At 41.0% G+C, this 25,732-nt stretch overlaps 1 protein-coding gene across 1 annotated transcript in view; it reads left to right on the top strand.

Moving 5' to 3' along the window:
- The window catches only part of LOC134866921 (polycystin-1-like protein 2), a 45,252-nt gene extending 39,951 nt beyond the window's left edge, over window positions 1-5,301 (top strand). Inside the window, 1 exon segment of the mRNA XM_063887135.1 lies at window positions 4,688-5,301. Within this exon segment, the coding sequence (XP_063743205.1) occupies window positions 4,688-4,867 (180 nt within the window). The 3' untranslated portion in view covers window positions 4,868-5,301.
- Window positions 5,302-25,732: the final 20,431 nt, after the last annotated feature.

Raw genomic sequence — 25,732 nt, 5'->3', positions numbered from 1 at the left:
AAAAGTGGGAAGTGCAATATTTCTTTGTTGAACACAGGGGCATCCCGACGTGTCTTATTTGCACAGAGAAAGTTGCAGTGCACAAAGAATACAATTTGAAACGTCATTACACAACTAGACATGCTGTGGAGTATGCAAAATACCAGGGAGATGAGAGAGCCAACCGGGTTGCTAATCTTAAAACATATCTACTGAGGCAACAAGATTTCTTTAAGAAAGCAACCAAAGAGAATGATGCAGCAGTCGAAGCTAGCTACGTGGTTAGTGAGATGATTGCTAAGGCAGGAAAGCCATTCACAGAAGGTGAATTTGTCAAAAAGTGCATATTACAGGCTGCAAGTATTGTCTGTCCAGAAAATAAAGGTCAGTTTAGCAACATCAGCCTTTCTGCCAACACCGTGGCAGAGCGCATTTCTGACCTGTCAAGTGACATTTATGATCAACTGTGTGAGAAAGCAAAATGTTTCAGTGTATACTCAGTCGCTCTTGATGAGACCACAGACATCACCGACACTGCCCAGCTCGCAATCTATGTCCGTGGTGTTGATGACAATTTTGAAGTCATAGAGGAGTTGCTCACAGTGATTCCAATGCATGGCCAGACCACCGCTCAGGAGATATTTCACCAGCTGTGTGATGCCATTGAGAATGCCGGTTTGCCATGGAAGAGGTTTGTTGGAATAACAACCGATAGAGCGCCATCAATGACAGGGAGGAAAAATGGACTGGTGGCACTTGTTCAAAAAAAACTGGAAGAGGAAGGTGTGGAGGAGGCCATTGCTCTGCACTGCATTATCCATCAGCAGGCTCTTTGCAGTAAATGCCTGAAGTTGGACAATGTGATGTCTTTCGTTGTGAAATGCATCAACTAAATCAGATCCAGGGGCTTAAAGAAGGTTCTGTGCTTTTTTAGAGGAAATGGAGTCAGAATATGGGGATGTGCTCTACTTCACCGAGGTACGTTGGCTCAGCAGGGGAAACATGTTGAAGAGATTTTTTGAGTTGAGAGCGGAAGTGAAAGCCTTCATGGAGAAAAATGGGGTTGCTGTTCCTGTGCTAAGTGATCCCAAATGGCTCATGGACTTAGCTTTTTTTGTTGATATCACACATGAGCTTAATGTACTGAACAAGAAGTTACAAGGCCAGGGGCAACTTGTTAGTGCTGCCTATGACAACGTGAGAGCATTCTCTACAAAACTTATGTTATGGAAAGCCCAGCTTTTTCAGACAAACCTTTGCCATTTTCCAGCATGCAAGGCACTCATGGATGCAGGCGCACCATTCAGTGGTGAGGAGTATGTGGATGTCATTTTGAAGCTACAGGAGGAATTTGATCACAGATTTGCAGACTTCAAGACGCACAGAGCCACATTTCAAATTTTTGCGGACCCCTTCTCCTTTGATGTGCAAGATGCCCCTCCTGTGCTTCAAATGGAGCTCATTGACCTGCAGTGCAACTCTGAACTCAAAGCCAAGTTCAGGGAGGTGAGTGGAAAAGCAGACAAGCTCGGGCAATTTTTGAGAGAATTGCCCCCCAGATTCCCTGAGCTTTCACGAATGTTCAAGCGGACCATGTGTCTTTTTGGGAGCACATGCTTGTGCGAAAAGCTCTTCTCTACGTTGAACTTCAATAAGTCCAAGTACAGGTCCAGACTTACTGATGAGCATCTTCAAGCCCTACTGAGGGTCTCAACTGCTTCATCCCTGCTTAAGCCAAATGTGGCTCGGCTATGTGAGAGGAAGCGCTGCCAGATCTCTAGCAGCAAGAAGTAGGCAGAAGAAGCCATGTTCAGAACAGTTTATGTTCAATGTTCCATTCATGTTCAGAAAGTGAAATGTTAAAGAACTGTTAATACAGATATTTGAATCTGAATAATAATAATTACATTTCTCTAGTCAGCAACTATATGTGGTTTCTTCAGTCTTCTATATCTGCTGTATTATTATTATTATTATTATTATTTTCATTTTATTTATTTATTACTGATTGATTTGTTTTTTTCTTATGAATTTGTTAATTTATTTTTTCATCTTATTTTGTGTTAAAAAATAAAAATAAAGACATTTGATAACATTGGAATGTTTTTTAGTACTTTTCTTGTGGGAAACCTGATGCGGCCCAGCCTCACCAAGACTCTACCTCTAACGGCCCCCGGGTAAATTGAGTTTGAGACCCCTGCTCTAAAGCATCTGTACAGTATGTGCAACTAGGCATACAGTAGATCATATAACTTTGAAATGCACATGTCAGTCTTTGATGCTACCATCAAGTGGTAAAAATATTCATCGTCCATTCATAGTCATGCTCTGCAGCCCAAAAGCAAAGATCGGATTCAAAAATTCTAACAAGCAATCATCAGACCTTGTATTGAGGTCATATAGGTTCTTTTCTTGACTACAAATAAATCCATGTGAAAGGAATGGATATGAATTGAACTGAATTGCCAGCTGCCTCATTATGCCTCCATAATGCTAGCTGTAGATTAACTACCTCCAAAATAAACAGCAGGACGTCGGATATGAAAACAAAGGCTTCTTTATGTAGAGAAATCAGTAGCGACCATTACACGTTCAGCAAACACCACAAAACATATAATCAACAGCTCCATGTATTTACTAGTCATTTTTCGTATACGCGGCACTACTTTCATCCTTAGGAAAACGCGCGTAACTCTTGTTTAGTTTTAGCCGCTAAGCATTCTGGTAGTTCAGTTTCTTAACCCTTTGTTAGGCAATAGAACAGAAAACATATCTCAAATCAATATCAATCAGATAGAATACAACAAAATATAATTATTTCTAACTCTCCTTTTAACTGTTAATAGTAATACAACCTTTAGCAGCTTTCTATGCATTAAATCAATAAACAGATTAAATCATTAATCTTATAACTGTAAGCTGTTAAGTTACAACACTGGCTCCTGCTGTCTGAGGTACAAGGATGAATTCAAAGTTACCGAGTTACCTCAAGGAAAACAAAGCTTTTACTTCCTCATTATGCTTCTTCACGCTTAGTTCATCTGCAGCCAAGTCCAGAACCTTGTCAATCGTTACAGCCAAGAGAACAGTGTGACCATAGTAATGGGTCTCACACTTTTCAAGGTCCTGTCCTAGGCTGACAACTCTTATAGAAGACACGGCCATCGTAAAAGCGGCTGAAGGTTGACACTACAAAACCTTCCCTTGGCAATTGCTGAATTCTATAAAAGCTACAGTTTAGTGTGGTGTATGCCCATCATCACATACTGCTGAAATGAGTGTAATTTTGTAGAAAAAAAAAATTGGCATTTGCAGTTTCATCAGAAAAATAGCTGAAAATGATTCTGAAACATCTGACGCTGGTGGGTGGAGTTGCAGATCTTTCAGTATTAGTTAACTAAATGTTCGGTCTGTACTATGTATCCTTAACATTAAAATAAGTAGAGTGAAAAATGTCAATTGAGGAATCATGTCAGGCGAAACCAGAGGGGGACACTCAACTGGTTGCAAAATAAGGTTAGATGTGTAGAAGTCTATGAAAATATTGAATACCTTTGTAAACAATATACTAAAATGTTTATGATCTCAATCTCTTGTTTAATAGTGCTCTTCAATACAGCATAAAAATAATTTATTATGTTAAGGTATGATCATTAAACTATAATATCAGAAGGTAGGTTTTTTGGCATTGCTACCTTGTAAGTGACATTTTCCGACCAGTGCATTGCCCAGTTACGGTTTTGTCCGTGATTTTTTTTAACCTTTAGCTCGAACCTTTTCTTTACAGTATGTTTAAAAATTCATAAACGTTAATTGCAACATTTTTAATCCCTTTTTAAAATGCCTTTTTCATCATTTGATTGCGCTTAACAAGACCTCTTATGTCCGCTTCCTATATACAGCATATGACAACAATGTGTTAGCTATTATTGTTTTTACCCTTGTGTGTCTGTGTGTGTTATCAAATGTTCTCCTTGAGACACCTGTTGTATCGAGACTACTACAGAGGAGGCTTTGAGTACCTCACCTATATGTCTATATATATATATGGTTTATATGTCTGTAGGCAGATGTAGTTAATGCGACAGCATCATAGGAAACTTATGCTTGGGTTGTTGATATCAAATTGAAGGCTGAGTTTGAAGATGATGTTGTAGAAATGACATAAGGGATCATTGCTCACCCCCACACACACTTTAAACCCCTGGATCAAATGGGTGTTACGACTGGAATGGTGTGACCCAATTGCAAGATGGTCTCTAGATTAGCTCAAGCCCCTACGAAGATAAGTGTGGTTAGTCTAGTAAAGCTGCATGTTCCGTAATTGGTTTTAGATTAAAACTGTGAACAGCTTTTAATAAAATAATAAAAACTCCCTGCTTGATATTACACATCCAAGGGATAAATGACACTACCAGTCATGCAGTTTCATTTAATTGGAAAAAGATCGCTAAGCCTCTCTTCATTTCCAGAATAAAAAAAGTTTCCCTTTTTGACAAAAGCAACAATACACCTGCAGTTAATGACCCATAACTGTTGAGTTTTTATTGGTTTTGTGTGATGAATTGCGCTCCAGTTGTAACATGTCGGTTTATCACATTACCTTAAAGTACATCAAATGTTCTGGGCGGTTAAAAGTGTCAAGAGCATCTCTGCAATATTTCTTATCACTTTAAACAGGACTTTGCATCTGTTTTCTCTTACCCAGTCCTCAGACGAGGAGGAGATTGTCGACCTGATGCTCAAGAAAATCTGCAGTCTTTTCGGGATCCCATTTGAGAATACAAATGAAACCCCAACGCCTGATCTGAACAAGGCTGATGAGTCAACCATTAACAACAGCAAAAATATCCTTAACAATTCCTCAGTTGATGTTAATGTTTTTTAGACAGCTGAACAAACAGTTAAGAAAATACATATCTCGCATATTGAGAAGTCATCTTGATAACTTCTCAATATGAGATACATCTGGTTAAACATTGAAGTAGGAAACCGCTCACATTCTTTACATATAAGGTAATAAAAAGGTTATCTTACATACACACATGTCTATATCATACATATCTATAGGCTAATGGTCTTTATTCAAAAACTCTAAAATTGGAATGTTAACTTGGCATTACCTAACAGCACGTTGTATAACGTCATCCCTAAATACACCATACAGATTTTAGTTGAACAAAAAGCAAAAATATATACCTATATGTTGGTTTTATTGTATGCTTTAATGGATAATTATTATTGTTTTTATGTATACAAAGTTTTTATAAATAAATATGTGTTTGTGAGAATTGTAAAATGTCATGTATTTGGTCAATTAAAGAGCACCAAGAAAATATTGCTCACCCTGTTTTTTTGTCAGTCCCCTGTACAATTGTGGTTACTGTGGCAACAGCAAGCCCGACATCCACTCTCTCAGAATACAGAGTAACATGTTATCCGCAGTGAAGCAAACACATTCTAGTAAAAAAAATCAGTCAAAAATAATTACAACATGATCTAATTTCATGCTTTGCACAGCATGAGCAGAAACAGCAAGGTTCAGTTGGTTACATAATTAAACTAAGTGTGAGGTGTGCAGCTCTTCATCTCCCAGCTCATTGTGGCTGCTCCTTCTTCCTATAATCTGCTAACAAATTAAATGCAGAAATTATCTTGTTTTGTTGCTGCTTCCAAACAATTCTACGCATGTTTTGCAATGTGAAGCCTTGCCTGACTTGACAGTAAGATGTCCTATTTACAGAAGCAGTTCATAGATGATAGCAACATCCGGGTACTTGCTTCAACATCATGGATGTGCCCCTTTGATGGATCAATACTCTACACACAAAATGAAGAATGCTGTCCATTTTTTTTTTATCTACAAGAAGCCAAATTATGCCAGGCAGACAATTAAACAAAAACAATTGGAGATAGATGCTCAGTGTTGATATAAAGTTAAATTAAGCTCATTAGCAGCATGCTAACACTTTAGATAGTATTCCCCTGGCTTATCAGTGTTTTTCAATTCATATTTAAAGTATGTACAGAAGATAATGTCAGTATTGGAATTAATTTGAAAGGAAACCAATTATAAATATGAACAATGACAGAAGAGATGAACTGAAAGTTATTTGGAAAGGATTGGTTCCTCCCCCAACGTCTATTTCCTGTTTATTTTATTAGCCTTTTACATTTCAAGATACTAGCTCAGTCAACCAATCGGATATCAGCTCCCGCTTTGTTGACCTCCGCACTTGGCACTTGTTTTTTTCCGTGAGCTGCGGCGGGGAGTGAGAGCAACTATCGAGACAAGCAACATATGAAACACGGAAGAAAGCTATAAAGTTATTAAAAGTTGATAAAAAATCTGCTGGATAACTTCAACTCCGCGATCCTGTGAGAGCACGGCGAGAGGGACCTGTCATCACTAGTCACGGAGGAGAAACGCATTGGTGAGAGACATTTTGACCATGCTAAGCGCTAGCCACAAATGCTAACTCGAGGCTAGCCACAAATGCTAACTCAATTGGAATGCCATTCATTTATGCTAAAAAGCTTTGTTATTTTGAATGTGAGATCTGAGAGTATGTGTTCTTGAATCTATTTAACATTTGCATATCTGTTATGGTATCCAAATGGTTAATTGTTTAGTGTTGGGAACATCAGGTTGTGCTGTTTAAGCGCACAAATCTGCACTTTATTAATTGTGCACACTATATGTTTTGGTTGTTTAAGCAAAGGATGCACACAGCATGTGTTTTCTTTTACTTATTATTATTGTTTTACTATTAATATTTTATGCCAGTTGTGATATGTGAAAGTGAATGTTGATATGTGAAGGAGGAATTATTTTGTTATAATTCAGTGTGAACGGTTATTTCAGTAACTTTAGTTCTCTAATACTTTGAACTGATTAGAAGCTTGAATGTTCTGACCTTATTCACAATTGGTCAGGTTTTTTGTGGATCTGGAGAGTTCCAGACCCACCTGGAGTTGGATCCTGGAGACTGTTGGACGTTTGATGGCGAGCTACTAGAGAGTGGAACTAGAAACTCAATTGCATGCAGAAGATTGGAACCCTGAACTTTAACAACTTTGTTTCCACAAACACACCCAACCAGTTAGATTGCACATTCAACCTAAAGATGATAGCTACAGCTGAATCATTTTGTTTTATTTTTATACTTACCCGGGTAAGAATTGTGTATTACTGTATAACTGTGTTCCTATTCATCCTTCCCTGTTTTCATTAAATGGGAAGAGTAGTTTTTTCTCAAGGAGAGATACTGTGTCTGAGTTGCTCCTGGTGTGTTGTTTGGTTTATCCTTGGCTCCGTTGTCGTATCAAGAGCTTCTGACATTACTAACCATAGATATCACATTCGTTTCTACTGTTCATATATATATATATATATATATATATATATATATTTTGTCGCTCCACTAAAAAGGGTTACACTTACTTTGACGATTGATGTTGAACTAATTAGCATCATAATGTAGCTGTGATGGAGTGTTTCCCATAAACCTATGGTATTGACTGACAGGGTCCCATTGATTACGAACTCCGTCCTCTCTGTGGAGATCTAAAGACATTCTCTTTTTTGGTCCTGTTTTTAAGTAAAAATATAGAACTTTGGATCTTTATGTTGTTTAACTTGCTATACACAACACTGCCGCTTTAAGGCATGACAAAGTGGCGCTTACTGGAAAGTGGGCAGGGCCGTTATTTCGCCAGGAAGGGACATACAGTAGGGCTGCTTTCATCTCTAAATACAGTAAAGATATGGGGTGGATTGTAAGCTGTGAAGATGTTATCAATTTAATAAAATTGCGCTTTTTCCCTGTGAAGGAACCATGACATACATGTAATGTAAGTCTTTCGATGGTACACCACTTACAGTTTGTGTAAGGCTGTCAGTAATAATGAGCCACAATCAATATTGTGCTGCTGGCAGCTTCCGACTCACCACAGAAGGTTAACGCACTTGAATGTTTTTCCAATACCCATCGTTATCATCTTGATAGCATGTCATCAATAATGTTGCCTTCTCTTTGAAAAAAATAAGTATTCTATTGTTTTCTACATTTTGGAAATCTGGTATCGGACTGTTGCAAGAGGTGTGTGTGTGTGTGTGTGTGTGTGTGTGTGTGTGTGTGTGTGTGTGTGTGTGTGTGTGTGTGTGTGTGTGTGTGATGTGAGTGAAACCTCGCCATTAGTTCTGCATGGGAGGATCTATGGAGAACTGCTATTTGGCCAATTAACGTGGCTTACTGACCTGAACAGTGCACTGAGAGAAAGGTTTAAAAACATCAACAACATTCCACCCATATGCTGTTAAATATGTTGTTTGTAAGAGCATGTGTAACATTAATATGCATCTCCAACTTAAAAAACAGTGATTTGCATTTGGGCGTGCTTTGGATGAGTTTGGGGTGAGAGCTCTCTGCAAACCATATGATTATAAACTGTCCTTTGCGTGCATTAGGGCATTGCCATGTTGAAACTGAAAAATGGCTCCCCATTTTTTTGCAACACAGTTGGAAGCACTGTGAAGACATTAGAATCAGAATCATCAGCATACATCATTTATGCCAGGGGATAATTAGGTTTTGTGACAGTTGCTCCACTTTAGAATAAATGAAGGCTGCTTGTGTTTCTTTGTATCAGATACTGTAGCTGAGATACTGCAATATTCCCAATGCTCAAACCAAACAACCCCAGGATATTATTACTCCACAACATGTCATTTGCACATTCAGGAAGGCAGTATTCTCCAAACCAATATTCTCACATCAGATTGCAGATAAAAACATGATGATACCTGAAGAAAAGTAACCCTTTGACTACCTAAGAAGCTTTCCAAAACCCTGCCCCCAACTATCTCATTGATACACATGTATATATATATATATATATATATATATATATTAGGGATCGACCGATATGCTTTTTTCAGGGCCGATACCGATATCAATTATTACCAAAAAAGGAGTCCGATAACCGATATGTAAAACCGATTTTTTTTTAAAACAATATGTCAGTTGTCAAAAAAAAGGCGATATGCAGCAGAAATGTAATTCAAAAGTATTTAATAGTTCTTATTTTGTAACACAAAGTGTAGGGAGCTGCCTGCAGCATTTAAAAAAAAATATGCATATAATGTAAAATCATAGAAAAATAGAAAAAGTAAATCATATCACTCCCTGATGTTTAATGAACTGAAAATGACAAACTAATGAATTAATTGAATAAATAAAATCACTCCCTGTAGATTAATGAACCAAAAAATGGCAAAAAAAACCACTTTGGTTTACTCAAGTCTAGTATTCCCAATTTAGCAAGAGTAGGTTATGGTGGAGGAAGCAGAGCTTTTCTGCATTTTCTCCAGTGAGGCGGCTTCTGGTTTTTTCATATATAGCAGAGACCTCACTGAACACACGCTCACTTGGCACAGAAGAGGGTGGGGCACACAGGAACTTCCTTGCCTTTGGAGCAAGAAGCTTGAAACGGGTCTCATGTTGGCATATCATATCAACATCTCAGGTGATTGAGGTGTTTGTTTTAACTTCTTATTTGTGCAGTTAGCAAAGCACGTCATATGACAGGCCTACTGAGGTGACTTGCGCCACCAGTCATCCATTCACTCGCAGCGATGCAGATTGCAGACAAACGGACGGTCATAACTCGTAACAATAATGGGCCCAAGCCCGTATGACAGTCAAGTTTTTGACCGAAAAATGTCACGTTTATCTTGCTGTATCCACCCGTTGACCAATAAAAGTTTAAACAAATCTGATTTATCGTCAGTCAATTGCGACCAGGTAAGATAAACAGCTAGCTAGCCCTCTCCATAACACTGCCTGAAACATGTTATAAGTTAGCTCGAATAGCTAAACCTATCGTCTATCGTCTGTGACTGTCAGGCACTGATGAAAACTGAGGTTTAGATTGATGTAGGCCTATTTATTAAAAATGCTTAGGGAAAGTGAGTAAAATGTAACAAATGATATCGCTGGTGTTTCACAGAATTTTAGCTGGGACAGAAAACTTTTACTGGATAGGTAGATTTAAAATGACGAGTGACATCAGGCGAACCACGCTCCCTCCGTTGCGGACACTGATGTAACTCATAAGAAAACGAAATTATTCCAAATTAGTTCAATACAAATATAAGGTCTATAGACTACAGCTATATGAACTACCAAATTGTGAGACATTTAAACGTAACGTTACGTTTTGTAAATGGCTAGCTAGTTTGGATTATGTTTCAGTAGTTAGACTGACATCTATTAAGGCTCTATTGGCGAACTAGTAAACTAACGTGCATCAATCGGGAATTAGCTAAATGGAGGAAATGGGCGCTTTGCTTATGGGTCCGGAATGAAAGAGAATAGCTTACAAAGTGGTGTTATTGCAACTTCAGTGTAGTGGATTGTGATTCATTGCAACTTCAGCAATGAATGTACGTTACCTTACCTTTGAAAAAATAGCTCCGTACCGTTGAAGCCCAGTCTGCTACTGCCTCGCTGAGAAGCCAAACTGTTCTGAGCATTCAGTCCTCCATCCTGATTGGCTGGATCCGTGCTCACTAACAAATCAGATGGTGTAGTGGGTGGGACAATGCTACCGACCACAGAGTGGCAAACGCAGGGAGTGAGAGACGCTTTACAGACAAAATAGCGCGTTCCATTCTTTATCCATTTCAATATCGGCTTATCGGTGGAAAAAATGACCGATACCGATGATTATAAAAATGCTAAATATCGGCCATAATAATCGGCCCGGCAGATAATTGGTCGATCCCTAATATATATACATACATACCAGTGGCGGGCCGTGCATTTCACACCTAGGCCTTCAGTGATGTCCTACTCAGTCCTACCTGAATTATTCCACCTCTTAATACCATCATTATGACGCCATGGCTCTAGAAACTATACATTTAGACAGAAACGCAGTATAACCGGGCGTTGCATCACCTTAACATAGTCAAGTACAACAGAGTTATATTAATATTTCTGAAGCATTTATAATCAATACATCAGCATTTACAGTTAACTTAATTAATCAGATTATCTGACAAACCGCTCCTTGACACCTGTGTCCGTCACATAACGCAGGACAAGTGCCAGCTGTGCTACATTACCCACATCTGACGTCTCGTCCACCATAACAGCGACAAAGGGTGCTTTTTGAATCTCCATTTTGATCTCTTCTCCCATCACTTCAGCAATAGCATAAATCAGGTCGTTTTGTATTTTGCCTGACGTCCCAGTAAACATGTTGTTTGTGTACAGGTGGTAATGCAAATCTGTGTTGTTCTCAGCAAGAAAAGAAAGAAGCTCCACGTAGTTTCCTCTGTTTCTGGACTCGGCGCTTTCATCGTGTCCCCTAAATGAAAGTTCCTGTTTACCCAAAAAGAGGACACAATCAATCAGTCTTTCAATATTTCCCTATTTTTGTTCACCCTTTCGTTGTGGAGCTCCGTTTCCCTGCGCACTTGTTCGTTGAGCTGTAGATCCACTCGGGTGTCCCCAAAGCTTTTCAAAAGCACCAGTGCTTCCAAGTGCCCAGCTGTGCTTTGGAGTCTCGTTGCTGCCTTGGTTAGACAACTCAAGTTTGCAAATCCAGTGTGGCTCCAAACACCAAATCGATCAGTTGCAAATACCAGGCATTCCCGGCAGTACAAGTTGCAGTGCCTCTCGGAGGCTGTGAGCCAGGGGTACCGCTCGTAGTTTCCCTGCTGTGCTAGGCTCGCTAGCGTTGGAGTTGGTCATTCCCTTTTCAAGATGTGTAGCTTTACTTGAAAAGTTCGTTTTGAAAATGGCGTTGTAATTATATCTGCGACCAAATTGATCTCTTCTCCTCCTTCAGCCATTGTGGGTTGAAAAAAATAGCTTGTAGAAATCTACACAAATTAGCTCGCTCAAATTCTAATTCTGTTTGCTAGCTTTGCCCATAGACTGTATGGCTCTGCCTACTGCCTAGCTCTGCCTCTCAATAGTGCGTATCCAATCAGAAGATGTGCACGTGCTAACGTTAGCGTACGCCTGCTAGCTGGCCCGTTGTCGCCACCTCGAAATCTGATTGGTTAACGCCACAGTTTTGTTTGCGTTCACTTTAAGCTTACAGCCGCCCGCACTGCTGATTCTGAAGGCCTAAGGGCAGATTTCTTTGACCCTAGCAACACATTATGGCTGAAATATGATTGGATAAAAGCTCTAACATAAAGGCCAGCCCTCCAAATCTCGTTCTGAGGCTGGAAGCAGCGCAGCCAAGACGAACGCTATAAAATGAAGAGAATAGACTATGGGGAATAATTTAATACGTATTTGTGGAAAAAATATATCAAAATTTTATTTATATTCTGATGATGTTTAGGCCAGCAGAGAAGGCCTTGCTGGCCCTGACGGCCCACCACTGATACATACATATACATACAGTGGGGAGAACAAGTAGTAGCAGGTTTTCCCACTTACAAAGCATGTAGAAGTCTGTAATTTTTATCTTAGGTACTCTTCAACTGTGAGAGACGGAATCTAAAACAAAAATCCAGAAAATCACATTGTATGATTTTTAAGTTATTCATTTGCATTTTATTGCATGACATAAGTATTTGATACATCAGAAAAACAGAACTTAATATTTGGTACAGAAACCTTTGTTTGCAATTACAGAGATCAGACATTTCCTGTAGTTCTTGACCAGGTTTATAATAATAATAATAATAATAAATTAATTTTATATAGCGCCTTTCAGGACTCTCAAGGTCGCTTTACAAAGAGTGTGTGTGTGTGTGTGTGTGTGTGTGTGTGAGTGCGTGTGTGAGAGTGAGTGAGGGTGCAAGTGCGCAGGGCGCCAGGTGGGGTTGTGAGGGGGTTAAAGTCCATAGGCCTCAGAGAAAAGGTGTGCCTTGAGGTGCTTTTTAAATGAATCAACTGAGGGGGCACAGCGGATGTGTGGGGGGAGTTGGTTCCACATGGTAGGGGCAGACACACAAAAGGCCCTGTCCCCAAAAGTCTTAAGTCGGGTGCGGGGTACTGCCAGCTGGTCCTTGACAGAGGACCTGAGGGACCGCAGGGGGGTGTAGGGGTGTAGGAGGTCGGAGAGGTAACGGGGGGCAAGGGCGTGGAGGGACTTGTAGGTGAGTAATAGGATTTTGAATTTGATGCGGAATTTGACAGGTAACCAGTGGAGCTGCATGAGGGTGGGGGTGATGTGCTGCCAGGGCTTAATGCCAGTTAAGACCCTAGCAGCAGAGTTCTGTACATATTGCAGTCTGTCCAGGGTTTTTGAGGGGAGACCTGTGAGGATGGCATTGCAATAATCCAGGCGGGTGGAGATGAAGCAGTGAATGAGGGTTTCGGTTACTGAGGCTGAAAGTGAGGGTCGGAGTCTTGAGATGTTTTTCAGGTGGTAGAATGCAGATTTAGTGATGTTGTTAATGTGGGACTGGAATGATAGAGTGGGGTCGAGAATGACACCCAGGTTGCGGACAACGGGTGATGGGGTGATGTAGCAGCCATCCACTTCCAGGAGAAGATCCCCAACCTTCCTGAGCAGTGGCTTGGGCGCCACAACCATGAGCTCAGTTTTATTGCTGTTGAGTTTGAGGAGGTTAGAGGTCATCCAGGTTTTTAGTTCTTGCAGACAGTTGATGAGTGGGCCAGGTGGGAGCAGAGTGGAGGGTTTGGTGCTGATGTACAGTTGAGTGTCGTCGGCGTAGCAGTGGAAACTGAGGCCGTGGTGACGAATAATTTGGCCGAGGGGGAGCATGTAGATGGTGAAGAGGAGAGGGCCGAGCACAGATCCCTGGGGTACGCCATGATTGACTGGGGCCAGGATGGAGTTGGCATCTTTCAGGGTGACATATTGTTTGCGGTTGGAAAGGTAGGACTGAAACCAGGAGAGAGCTGAGCCCCTGAGGCCGATGAGCTCAGTGAGACGGGAGAGGAGGATGGAGTGGGACACTGTGTCAAAGGCTGCAGAGAGGTCGAGGAGGATGAGGATGGAGATGAGGCCATTGTCGGCGGCAGTGAGCAGGTCGTTAGTGATTTTAATGAGGGCGGTCTCGGTGCTGTGTTGAGTTCTGAAGCCAGATTGGAGGGGTTCAAAGAGCTCATGGTGTGACATGTGATGTTGAAGCTGGGAAGCCACTGCTCTTTCCAGAATTTTACTTAGGAAAGGAAGGTTGGAGATTGGACGATAGTTGTTAGGGTCGTCAGGGTCCAGACCGGGCTTTTTCAAGGTGGGAATGACTGCAGCTGTTTTGAAGCCTGAGGGCACCACACCAGAGTCCAGTGAGCAGTTTATGATGGCGGCAATAGAGGCAGAGATGACAGGGAGGCAGGTCTTCACCAGGGTGGTAGGCATGGGGTCCAGCTGGCTGGAGGAGGTCTTCGCTTTGGACACCAAGTCATGCACCTGGTCAGTGTCCAACATGGTGAAGGAGGAGAGGCAACACTGCAGTGGGCAGGCAGTAGGGGTGTCGGCACCAGGATGGTGGGGAGAAGGGGGGGGTGGCGTAGAATATTGCAGAAGGTGATTATGAATAGTTTCCACTTTTTTCTGAAAGAAGTCCAGGAACCTGGAACACAGATCAGCTGCATCAGAGGGTTGGGGGGAATCAGGAGGGCGCAGTAGTCGGTTGATTGTTATGAAAAGCTTTTTAGGGTGGTTTTGTTGGTTATTAATAAGTATGGAGTAGTAGAGTGTCTTCGCCTTCAAGAGAGCCTCCTTGTAGTCCCTGATGTGGTCTTTGTAGGCCTCATGGTGTACGGTGAGGCCAGATGTCCTGTAGCGCCTCTCAAGCTGGCGGCCGGCTGCTTTCATGAGGCGGAGCTCAGGAGTAAACCAGGGAGCGGGGCGTGCAAATGAGACCAACCGGGTTATGGGAGGGGCAACTGAGTCCAGACTGAGGGAGAGAGCAGTATTGTAGTGTTCCACCAGACCATCCACGGTGGTGTTAAGAGGGGGAGTGGCCAGGTGGGTCACAAGGGTGGAAGACAACAGGGATGTGCAGACCTGTTTGGTTTTCCGAAATGTGATGGTTCGTTTACTGGGCTGACTGGGAAGGGGCACAGAAACAGAGAATGAGATGGCGAGATGGTCCGAAATAGCCAGGTCATCACACTGGAGATGACAGGGGGTGATTCCAGTGGAGCACACAAGGTCAAGGGTGTGCCCCTTGGTGTGTGTTGGAACATGCACATGTTGCGCAATACTAAAACAGTCCAATAGTGACAAAAAGTCAGAGGCAAAGGGGCAGTTAGCCGAGTCCACATGAATGTTAAAGTCACCCATTAAAATAGTAGATGGGTACATGGGGCAGATGGTGGCAAGCAACCCGGAGAGCTCTGACAAGAAGTGGGTGGAGGCTTTAGGCGGCCGGTAGATAAGCAGCACTTGGAGCTGTGTAGCGCCTGCCAATGCAAAATGGAGACTTTCGAAGGAAGTGGAGCTGACTGGAAATTCTTTGACCCGTATATTAGATCGATGAATAACAGCTAGCCCACCACCACGGCCAAGGCTACGGGCCTTATGAAGATACACATAGTCTGGGGGAGTGGCTTGGTTAAGAGTTACGAAGTCCTGCTGGCTCTGCCATGTCTCTGTCAGACATAGGAAGTCCAGCTTTTTATCCAGAATAACTTCATAAATTAGTGGGGCTTTGTTATTTAGTGAGCGAGTGTTTAATAACATAAATGTGGCAGCCCTATTCATGGAGTCAGCAGCAGGGGTCACAGTGCAATTGATGGGGAGCAGAGGACACCGGTTGACAGCAAGTGGGCGTGGTTTGTTATGATGACGTTGCAGCAGAGAAGCGGTGCACCTAACTGAGGGGACAGCAAGAGTATTATCCATGTAAACAAACTTGTGCCTGGCAGCCCTATGCACGTAGCGGGGGCGACGAAGTAGGCAGAGAGATCTGATGACCTCAAGACAGTTCGGAGAAGAGAGAGTGCTGAGTTTTAGAAGTTCAGCCGCAGAGTAGAGAGTCATGGCAGCGAGACAGCGCATCCTAGCTATCCAGCTAAGAGCACCAGAAAGTGTTAGCCTGCTAGCGCGGCGGCTAACTACGAACAGGAAAACTTCAGCAAGACTATTATGGAGGAGGCAGTCCGGGTGAACCAGGTCAGTTGCAGCACTGTTGATCTGTGTCAAGCAGGGTATCCGTAACACGAACACTCTCGTTGGTGGTAGTCCACAGATCGTCTTGAAATGAATGAAAAGTATACGCAGATTACACAGGCTGACGAGAATGTAGCGACGCGAGATTGATGCCTACTAGTAAGCAGATCAACTCGTAAACAACAGCGATTTGCAAATCCCTGTAGCAGCAACCTGTAGACCCGCGATTCAGAGGTAGGAATCCAAGTTTGGAGTCTGATAATTTTAGCGAGTTGGAGAACTTTGGAGAACTGAGAAGCGGCGACATTCACGCCAGCGTCCTCTCAGCCGCCATTCAAGTGAGGTTTGCACACACTGCAGCAGGGATTTCGGCCCACTACTCCATACAGATCTTCTCCAGATCCTTCAGGTTTCAGGGCTGTCGCTGGGCAATATGGACTTTCAGCTCCCTCCAAAGATTTTCTATTGGGTTCAGGTCTGGAGACTGGCTAGGCCACTCCAGGACCTTGAGATGCTTCTTACGGAGCCACTCCTTAGTTGCCCTGGCTGTGTGTTTCGGGTCGTTGTCATGCTGGAAGACCCAGCCACGACCCATCTTCAATGCTGTTACCGAGGTAAGGAGGTTGTTGGCCAAGTAGGGATCGACCAATTATCTGCCGGGCCGATTATTATGGCCGATATTTAGCATTTTTATAATCATCGGTATCGGTCATTTTTTCCACCGATAAGCCGATATTGAAATGGATAAAGAATGGAACGCGCTATTTTGTCTGTAAAGCGTCTCTCACTCCCTGCGTTTGCCACTCTGTGGTCGGTAGCATTGTCCCACCCACTACACCATCTGATTTGTTAGTGAGCACGGATCCAGCCAATCAGGATGGAGGACTGAATGCTCAGAACAGTTTGGCTTCTCAGCGAGGCAGTAGCAGACTGGGCTTCAACGGTACGGAGCTATTTTTTCAAAGGTAAGGTAACGTACATTCATTGCTGAAGTTGCAATGAATCACAATCCACTACACTGAAGTTGCAATAACACCACTTTGTAAGCTATTCTCTTTCATTCCGGACCCATAAGCAAAGCGCCCATTTCCTCCATTTAGCTAATTCCCGATTGATGCACGTTAGTTTACTAGTTCGCCAATAGAGCCTTAATAGATGTCAGTCTAACTACTGAAACATAATCCAAACTAGCTAGCCATTTACAAAACGTAACGTTACGTTTAAATGTCTCACAATTTGGTAGTTCATATAGCTGTAGTCTATAGACCTTATATTTGTATTGAACTAATTTGGAATAATTTCGTTTTCTTATGAGTTACATCAGTGTCCGCAACGGAGGGAGCGTGGTTCGCCTGATGTCACTCGTCATTTTAAATCTACCTATCCAGTAAAAGTTTTCTGTCCCAGCTAAAATTCTGTGAAACACCAGCGATATCATTTGTTACATTTTACTCACTTTCCCTAAGCATTTTTAATAAATAGGCCTACATCAATCTAAACCTCAGTTTTCATCAGTGCCTGACAGTCACAGACGATAGACGATAGGTTTAGCTATTCGAGCTAACTTATAACATGTTTCAGGCAGTGTTATGGAGAGGGCTAGCTAGCTGTTTATCTTACCTGGTCGCAATTGACTGACGATAAATCAGATTTGTTTAAACTTTTATTGGTCAACGGGTGGATACAGCAAGATAAACGTGACATTTTTCGGTCAAAAACTTGACTGTCATACGGGCTTGGGCCCATTATTGTTACGAGTTATGACCGTCCGTTTGTCTGCAATCTGCATCGCTGCGAGTGAATGGATGACTGGTGGCGCAAGTCACCTCAGTAGGCCTGTCATATGATGTGCTTTGCTAACTGCACAAATAAGAAGTTAAAACAAACACCTCAATCACCTGAGATGTTGATATGATATGCCAACATGAGACCCGTTTCAAGCTTCTTGCTCCAAAGGCAAGGAAGTTCCTGTGTGCCCCACCCTCTTCTGTGCCAAGTGAGCGTGTGTTCAGTGAGGTCTCTGCTATATATGAAAAAACCAGAAGCCGCCTCACTGGAGAAAATGCAGAAAAGCTCTGCTTCCTCCACCATAACCTACTCTTGCTAAATTGGGAATACTAGACTTGAGTAAACCAAAGTGTTTTTTTTGTGCCATTTTTTGGTTCATTAATCTACAGGGAGTGATTTTATTTATTCAATTAATTCATTAGTTTGTCATTTTCAGTTCATTAAACATCAGGGAGTGATATGATTTACTTTTTCTATTTTTCTATGATTTTACATTATATGCATATTTTTTTTTAAATGCTGCAGGCAGCTCCCTACACTTTGTGTTACAAAATAAGAACTATTAAATACTTTTGAATTACATTTCTGCTGCATATCGCCTTTTTTTTGACAACTGACATATTGTTTTAAAAATCGGACTCCTTTTTTGGTAATAATTGATATCGGTATCGGCCCTGAAAAAAGCATATCGGTCGATCCCTATGGCCAAGATCTCGCGATATATGGCCCCATCCATCCTCCCCTCAATACGGTGCAGTCGTCCTGTCCCCTTTGCAGAAAAGCATCCCCAGAGAATGATGTTTCCACCTCCATGCTTCACGGTTGGGATGGTGTTCTTGGGGTTGTACTCATCCTTCTTCTTCCTCCAAACATGGCGAGTGGAGTTTAGACCAAAAAGCTCTATTTTTGTCTCATCAGACCACATGACCTTCTCCCATTCCTCCTCTGGATCATCCAGATAGTCATTGGCAAACTTCAGACGGGCCAGGACATGCACTGGCTTGAGCAGGGGGACTTTGCGTGCACTGCAGGATTTTAATCCATGACGGCGTAGTGTGTTACTAATGGTTTTCTTTGAGACTGTGGTCCCAGCTCTCTTCAGGTCATTGACCAGGTCCTGCCGTGTAGTTCTGGGCTGATCCCTCACCTTCCTCATGATCATTGATGCCCCACGAGGTGAGATCTTGCATGGAGCCCCAGACCGAGGGAGATTGACCGTCATCTTGAACTTCTTCCATTTTCTAATAATTGCGCCAACAGTTGTTGCCTTCTCACCAAGCTGCTTGCCTATTGTCCTGTAGCCCATCCCAGCCTTGTGCAGGTCTACAATTTTATCCCTGATGTCCTTACACATTCTCTGGTCTTGGCCATTGTGGAGAGGTTGGAATCCGTTTGATCGAGTGTGTGGACAGGTCTCTGTTATACAGGTAACAAGTTCAAACAGGTGCAGTTAATACAAGTAATGAGTGGAGAACAGGAGGGCTTCTTAAAGAAAAACTAACAGGTCTGTGAGAGCCGGAATTCTTACTGGTTGGTAGGTGATCACATACTTATGTCATGCAATAAAATGCAAATTAATTATTTCAAAATCATACAATGTGATTTTTGTTTTAGATTCCGTCTCTCACAATTGAAGAGTACCTATGAAAAAAATTACAGACTTCTACATGCTTTGTAAGTAGGAAAACCTGCAAAATCGGCAGTGTATCAAATACTTGTTCTCCCCACTGTATATATATATATATTGTACACATATCTAACAGTTACACTACCTCAAAACTCAACTGTTCAGACTAGCCTACTCACTATAGCGTTAACAATTCTGTTACCTCAAGTGTTGCTGTCCATGTCCCCTTAGAAGCATCTCTTTTTGTCTACCCTTCTTGTGACTTTGATGCATTCTACGGTGGCCTCAGGTGTCCTGAAAGGCACAATGTATAAGATGCTATATAAATAAACTTGCCTTGCCTTCCTAATGTATTTTGTTGTTTAGACATTTATTCACTGCTTCTTAAGAATGTTTTTTTAAACAGTATTTCTGGTGCTTTCCAAAGATAATAAATTAAAGTTATGACAAAAAACTAAACAAACTAGACTCAGACGTCCTTATCTGTGTACTTGCTTAAGCTCCATCTCTCATGCTTACCTGTTAATGCTGTTGACAGTAACAACACTTACACTTGACCGGAGTAAATCTAAGGTGGAAATTTGACAAGTTGTCAATTTAATCAAAATTTACTGCAAGGGAGCACTGTATCCATGGCTTTATGTTGTTAGCAAAAGGTGCAGCTAAAGCATCTGACTCCACTAATTAAAAGAGGCATTTCAATATTTATGGAGATATAGCTATTTACATTCTGTCACTTTCTGTCCTTTTCATGTGTTCCAGAAGGCAAGTATTGGCTGTCAAAACTACATGATAGTTAATCGAGTAGGCAGTCTCTGTAATTAAGAACTTTCATCTCTCAAAATCAATGAGCATAAGAATTAACAGAAACAAAAGTCACATTCATCTCTCAAATAGACGGTGGGTGGTAAAAAGTTTGTGGCTCTTCTATATTTATTGTAGTGGGATATCAGAGACACTGTGACAGCCCCTTGAAATGATACCAGGAATTACACAGGCTGCATGAGGCCGTCTTCATATTCAACCTCTAACTGAGAAAAGTAAGGCACCGTTCTTTCAACAGTTCTCCTAGTTCTGTCCTCTTCCTGTAAATCTCATCAACAATAACGTATAAAGTGAAACACCAAGCAGTCATATCTGGATCTGAAAAGTAAAGCCTATGTGGAACATTTCATTTGTATGGGAGACTATAGCTAAACTGAAGGACCCACAATGGAAATTCCATTGACCTCCATTGTATTAGCGAAAGCGCCTAATATTTTGCAAATATTTACCATGTTTCACAAAACTAATGTCAGAGCTGCTTTGTTGTTCACATCATAAGACTATTTTTTCATATTGATGTCAGGATGCACAAACTACACTAATGTATCTACTAATACTGGAGATAGTTGTCAGCTTAATCCTGTTATATTTCCTGCATTTCATAGGTTTTGACATTTTAACACAACACAAGCTACATTATTAAAGTTTCTGAAGGGCACGGCACAAGGAAAATCGACCCAAGCCACCTGGTTTCTGTATAGCGTTGTCCTCACTTGACCCTTAATCTTGCTGGTGCCATAAAGGAAATACAAATACTTGTTTGACCTTAAAGCAAAATCCTGTTGATATTTTACGCCGTTTTCAGTTGTTCAGTTCACGCCTACTTCAATAGGGAATGAAAAAGTACTGCATAAAGCTTTACAAAAAAAGGAAGGAGGAAATTGATTTTGTGTAGCCAAAGGATGCTTAAATACTGAGTCAAAGCTGTATTGACTTATAGCAAAGTACTGATGTCATAGGGGCACACAGGGAATTGTATTCATGCTTCGGTGACTGTGATCTGCATTTGTGTTTGTGGCACTGAGCTTTCCATATGCCTCTGTAACTTGTGTGGGCGTTCAGCTTGTTACAGCGTTAGAGCCGCAGAGAGGAAAAGGACGAACAATTGCGGGTACGATTTCCTGGGCAGCTATTGTCATGGATTCATGGGTGGTCTCTTCCAGTCTTTCAATCCATCAGGATACAAAGACAGTCCTAGTGGTCATAACTTTAGCTTAGCTGGTGGTCAAAAATTGCAGCATACTTTTGTTCCTATCCCACTACTGTGACCAAAGGGTTTCTCAGCAGATCCTAAAGCTCTCTCGTGACATCGTTGCACACACCAGGGAGGCACCCACTTCCAAGTATTAATACCTTCAGACACAACAGATTTTTGATTCAGTTGTAACAAAGCCAAAAGCGAATTTGTATTTTACCCAAGGAGGCCCTTTAAAGTGTGGCGCCTGTGGCCAAAACCAAGATTCATTGAGGGAATTCCTAAAACAGTGTGTGTTTGCATTCAAACATTTTGGGGCTGTGTCAAAAGACAACAAAGAAGAGACATTACAATCCAAAATGATGAATGTTTTGTGGTTGAATATTCACGTTAACAGCAGGAGGAAGCCAATCTGTGGATGATTTTCTCAAGGTGCTTTGTTGGAAGGAAAAGTATAGCAATGTGAATGGATCCGAATGAAGTACCTTCTTTTCATAAAATCACATTAGCCAGAGGTTATTTTAATCAGCAATAGATCAATCCTCTGCTTAACATCTTCACTACGGATTTGAAGACAAACATGCTAGTTATATTATAGGGTCTAATATTATTCTATTTAGCTAAAGTGGTTAATGGGAGGATTTACCAATCAGAGAGTCAGTGTTTTAGCCCAGCCCCTGCAGTCAATATTTTGAAGTATCATTGGGCAAGATACTTTACCCCAAATTTCTCGTAAGTATGTCCACAGTTTTTAGATCAAATAAGTTGCTTTGGACAAAAGTGTAAATAATATGAAATGTAACTTCATGTAATATTTGTGACAAACCTGCTGTTGTACTCTGTTTTGGTGGATGATTGCCACTTAACTCAGGTTGTGTTCCAGAGCGCCTGTAGGAGGGCTGAAGTCCGGGGTCGTCAGTGGTGATGAGGCACACCTGCACCACCTGGCTGACCTGTATTTAACGTAGCTGCAGACCATTGCTTTGGTTTTCTCTCACATATCACACCCCATGGACACTCCAGCTTCCCACATGACCTTTTTGATACCACCTTTAAAAGAACTTCCCCTGTTCACACTACTTGATACAATCGTGGCACTTCTGATTTCATGTTTTCTTGATGTTTGCTCATCTGTAGTTATGCTGAATACAACCCTTCAAAGATTTATTTGGGTGAGCTTTAACGGACAAAACGTTCCATCTCAACAGAAAAGGCTCAGGCATGTCTTTAATAACAGCAGAGAGGAGGGAATGGTGTAGATGTTAGTAGACCGCAGAAATTGAAGCTACGAGGTTTAAAAACTGACTTAAAACATCGTTATGTACAAAAGGTTGTTTTTTCTTTGGTCATATACATTTTTCTTTAGGAAGAATGAATCACATAATTTAGTGAGTGCTGAATGCTGTTTTTTCATGGAAATAAGTAAAGTGTTCCTAGAAAGCACTTTCAGAAAGACAGATGACAGAAAACCTGACAGAGATAATAAGATTAGATAAGATGAATTGCTCTGTGTAAGTCCATTGCACATAAAAGAAGGTATCTTGAGAGTCCTCATTGGCTGCTGATTCACTGCTGAATTCTTATCATCCTGTACCAGGAACTGGTTTGTCTAGTTTGCCAACCTGCCTTCCCTCTATCAAAGTAACCATGATATATTTCGCAGCTTTTTTTCTATTTTCCCACCTTAACAAATTTCTGCCTCCAAGAACTGATTAACATACTGTTTATTCCCCTATCTAGCCAAACGCCTGGAGGCATATGAACCTTTGATTCAATTACCTTGAACATCTTACAAAAGACACAATGGGTAATATAAGCAAATGGAAGTATGGTATAGCATATTATATTTCTTTATTCAATATTTTTTGCCTTCATGATTCCAATGTTTGAATCCAAATGCTCCAATATCATCATGTTATGTATCCCAGTGGTAACACAACAATGAAAAAATTACTCAAAAACTTGTTTTATGGTCACATCATACAGGGGAGTATTTCCCTTTTGCTGCTTTGATTCACATCCTTCAACCAGCGTTGCATTTTGCACCTAAATTTAATAATTGCCTAAACGTCAGTTTGACATTCTCACACTGAAATGCAATAATTCAATTGTATATGTTAAGGTTCAACTCCTTATTCTGTGCCTAACATTTGTTAAAACTATTGGGTAGAATGTGAACGACATCACTCATGAGTCATATTATTGCTTTTAATGCCTCTATTGGGAAAATGGTCTCTTTAGGAGAGTTGAAAAACAAGGGCTAGAACACTCTGATTTTTTATGTTTTTCAGGAATCACTGAACATTATATCTGAAAAGTGAGTTGTGTTATTCTGCCCTACTGGAATGTTTGAATGATTTCTAGCTTGGCAGATAGCTTAACATTGTGTTCAATAAAACCCAGAAGACAGTTTAGGATGTTTATCTTTTTGTAAAACCGAATTACAAAAATAAAAAAGCAGAAATGTATAAGGTGTTGTGATATTGACTGTCACATTAACAAACACTCCATCATTAATCATCAATATACAACATTCCCAAGCATTGTTGAATAACGATTAGCATTGATGCTAACTAAACATTGAATTTCCCATGTACTTGCGCTTTGTTGTGTGGCGGTAAGCATTCAAACAGATAAAGGCCTTTGGACTTCAGCACCATTCTATGAACATTTGATTTGATTCTGATTTAATTTCCTTGAACCACTATAAAACAAAAGAAAGCAAAGATTTAAGGATTGAAATCCTGGATTTTAGAAGGATTTAAAAATATGTCCATGATCAAAATAAGGTCAAATTAGCTGGCTCATGTAGCCTGGCTTTTTGAACTGTTCGGTAATCAGTAAGAGCAAAATGTGAAACAATCCCTCTGCAGGAAATGAGGCAGAGGTTGGGGTTATCTATTATGTTCAAATAATCACTGCTGCTAGGGGGGAAATATTCTCTTTTAAAAATGGTTATTTCATAAGGGACAGGCAAAATACTGACATGGATGTTGCTCTGTTGCGATTAAGGTAGAATTTTTAACTGAAACATTCAGCAGTTAAATACTACCTTTACTAAATACACCTAAAAACTAAAGTAAAGAATAACAAAACAGTGTTTGCAGGACACATTATGTTAAGGGGGACAATAAAGGATATTGTATCATACACATTGTTTTGCAACATAAAGAAGGTTCTGGTTTGAGGCATTCCAACAATGTGGCAATTAAAGCCTATATCAGGGACTGTGTTTAGTTGGAAACTGCTGCTTTAAAAAACATGTCAGATTTTGTCTTGTTTACACACTATTTGCCATTATGGTTTTTTTGTCTTTTATTTTGTGGGGGATCACTACAGCAAAGGGTTTGCAATAGCCAGACCCCTGTGCAGGTATGTCATCACACGTCAGACATTGCCTCAGAGAACTGGGTCTGCAAGATGTATAATAATGAGTGTCTGCCTCAGGCTTACTATGGGGTGCTTAGAAATATTTGATCAAGCTATGGCAGTTTCAGTTGGAGATGTGCAATGTTTTTTTTCTTCTTCTGGGGAATAGAAAACAATACATTTAACTTTCTGCAGACTGTAATGTACAGTAATCCCTGGTCTACTCTGGTCTGCACAGCTGCAGTGCTGCTGTGCTCTCAGGCTTGTTTGGGTTATTCCGAAAATGCCATGGAGTTCAATGTGGAAGAAAATATTGTAAAATAGACTTCAGGTTGCAGGTCTAGCTTAAAGTCCAGGTAACCCATTGAGTCCTTCTGATTTAAGTGTGAAGTTATTTGGGTATGAAATTATGTAATTATAATCAGAAACAGGAATACTTTATCCCAGGAGGAAATTCAGTTTAGTGACAGTTGCACCATTCTTTAGAATTGCATAAATACATTTGCATATAAACATAAGAACTTGAAGTAATAGTGTGCAATAATTAGTCCATGTAGCCACTTGGTCTAATGCACAGGAACCCTCTGACGACACATGGTAAAGACAGCGATAATTCCTCGGTGTGATCACTGTCGACCCAAACAGTCCGGAAGCACACTCCAGATATTGACCACCATGTTAGCCGGCTTCAGCTGCGCCCAGTAGCATGAATGCATAATTTCATGCTACTGCAGCAATTCAACATTGAAAAAAATCAATAGGCATGTTTAGAGATAGAACACTGCTGATACCCATGAGAGGGTTTTGTTGTAACATCGCTATACCAGCATAAA

Source organism: Eleginops maclovinus, chromosome 7 (genome assembly GCF_036324505.1).
Source record: "Eleginops maclovinus isolate JMC-PN-2008 ecotype Puerto Natales chromosome 7, JC_Emac_rtc_rv5, whole genome shotgun sequence".
NCBI lineage: Eukaryota > Metazoa > Chordata > Actinopteri > Perciformes > Eleginopidae > Eleginops > Eleginops maclovinus.
Note: the sequence above shows the minus strand (reverse complement) of the source record. Positions and strands in the feature narration are given on the sequence as shown.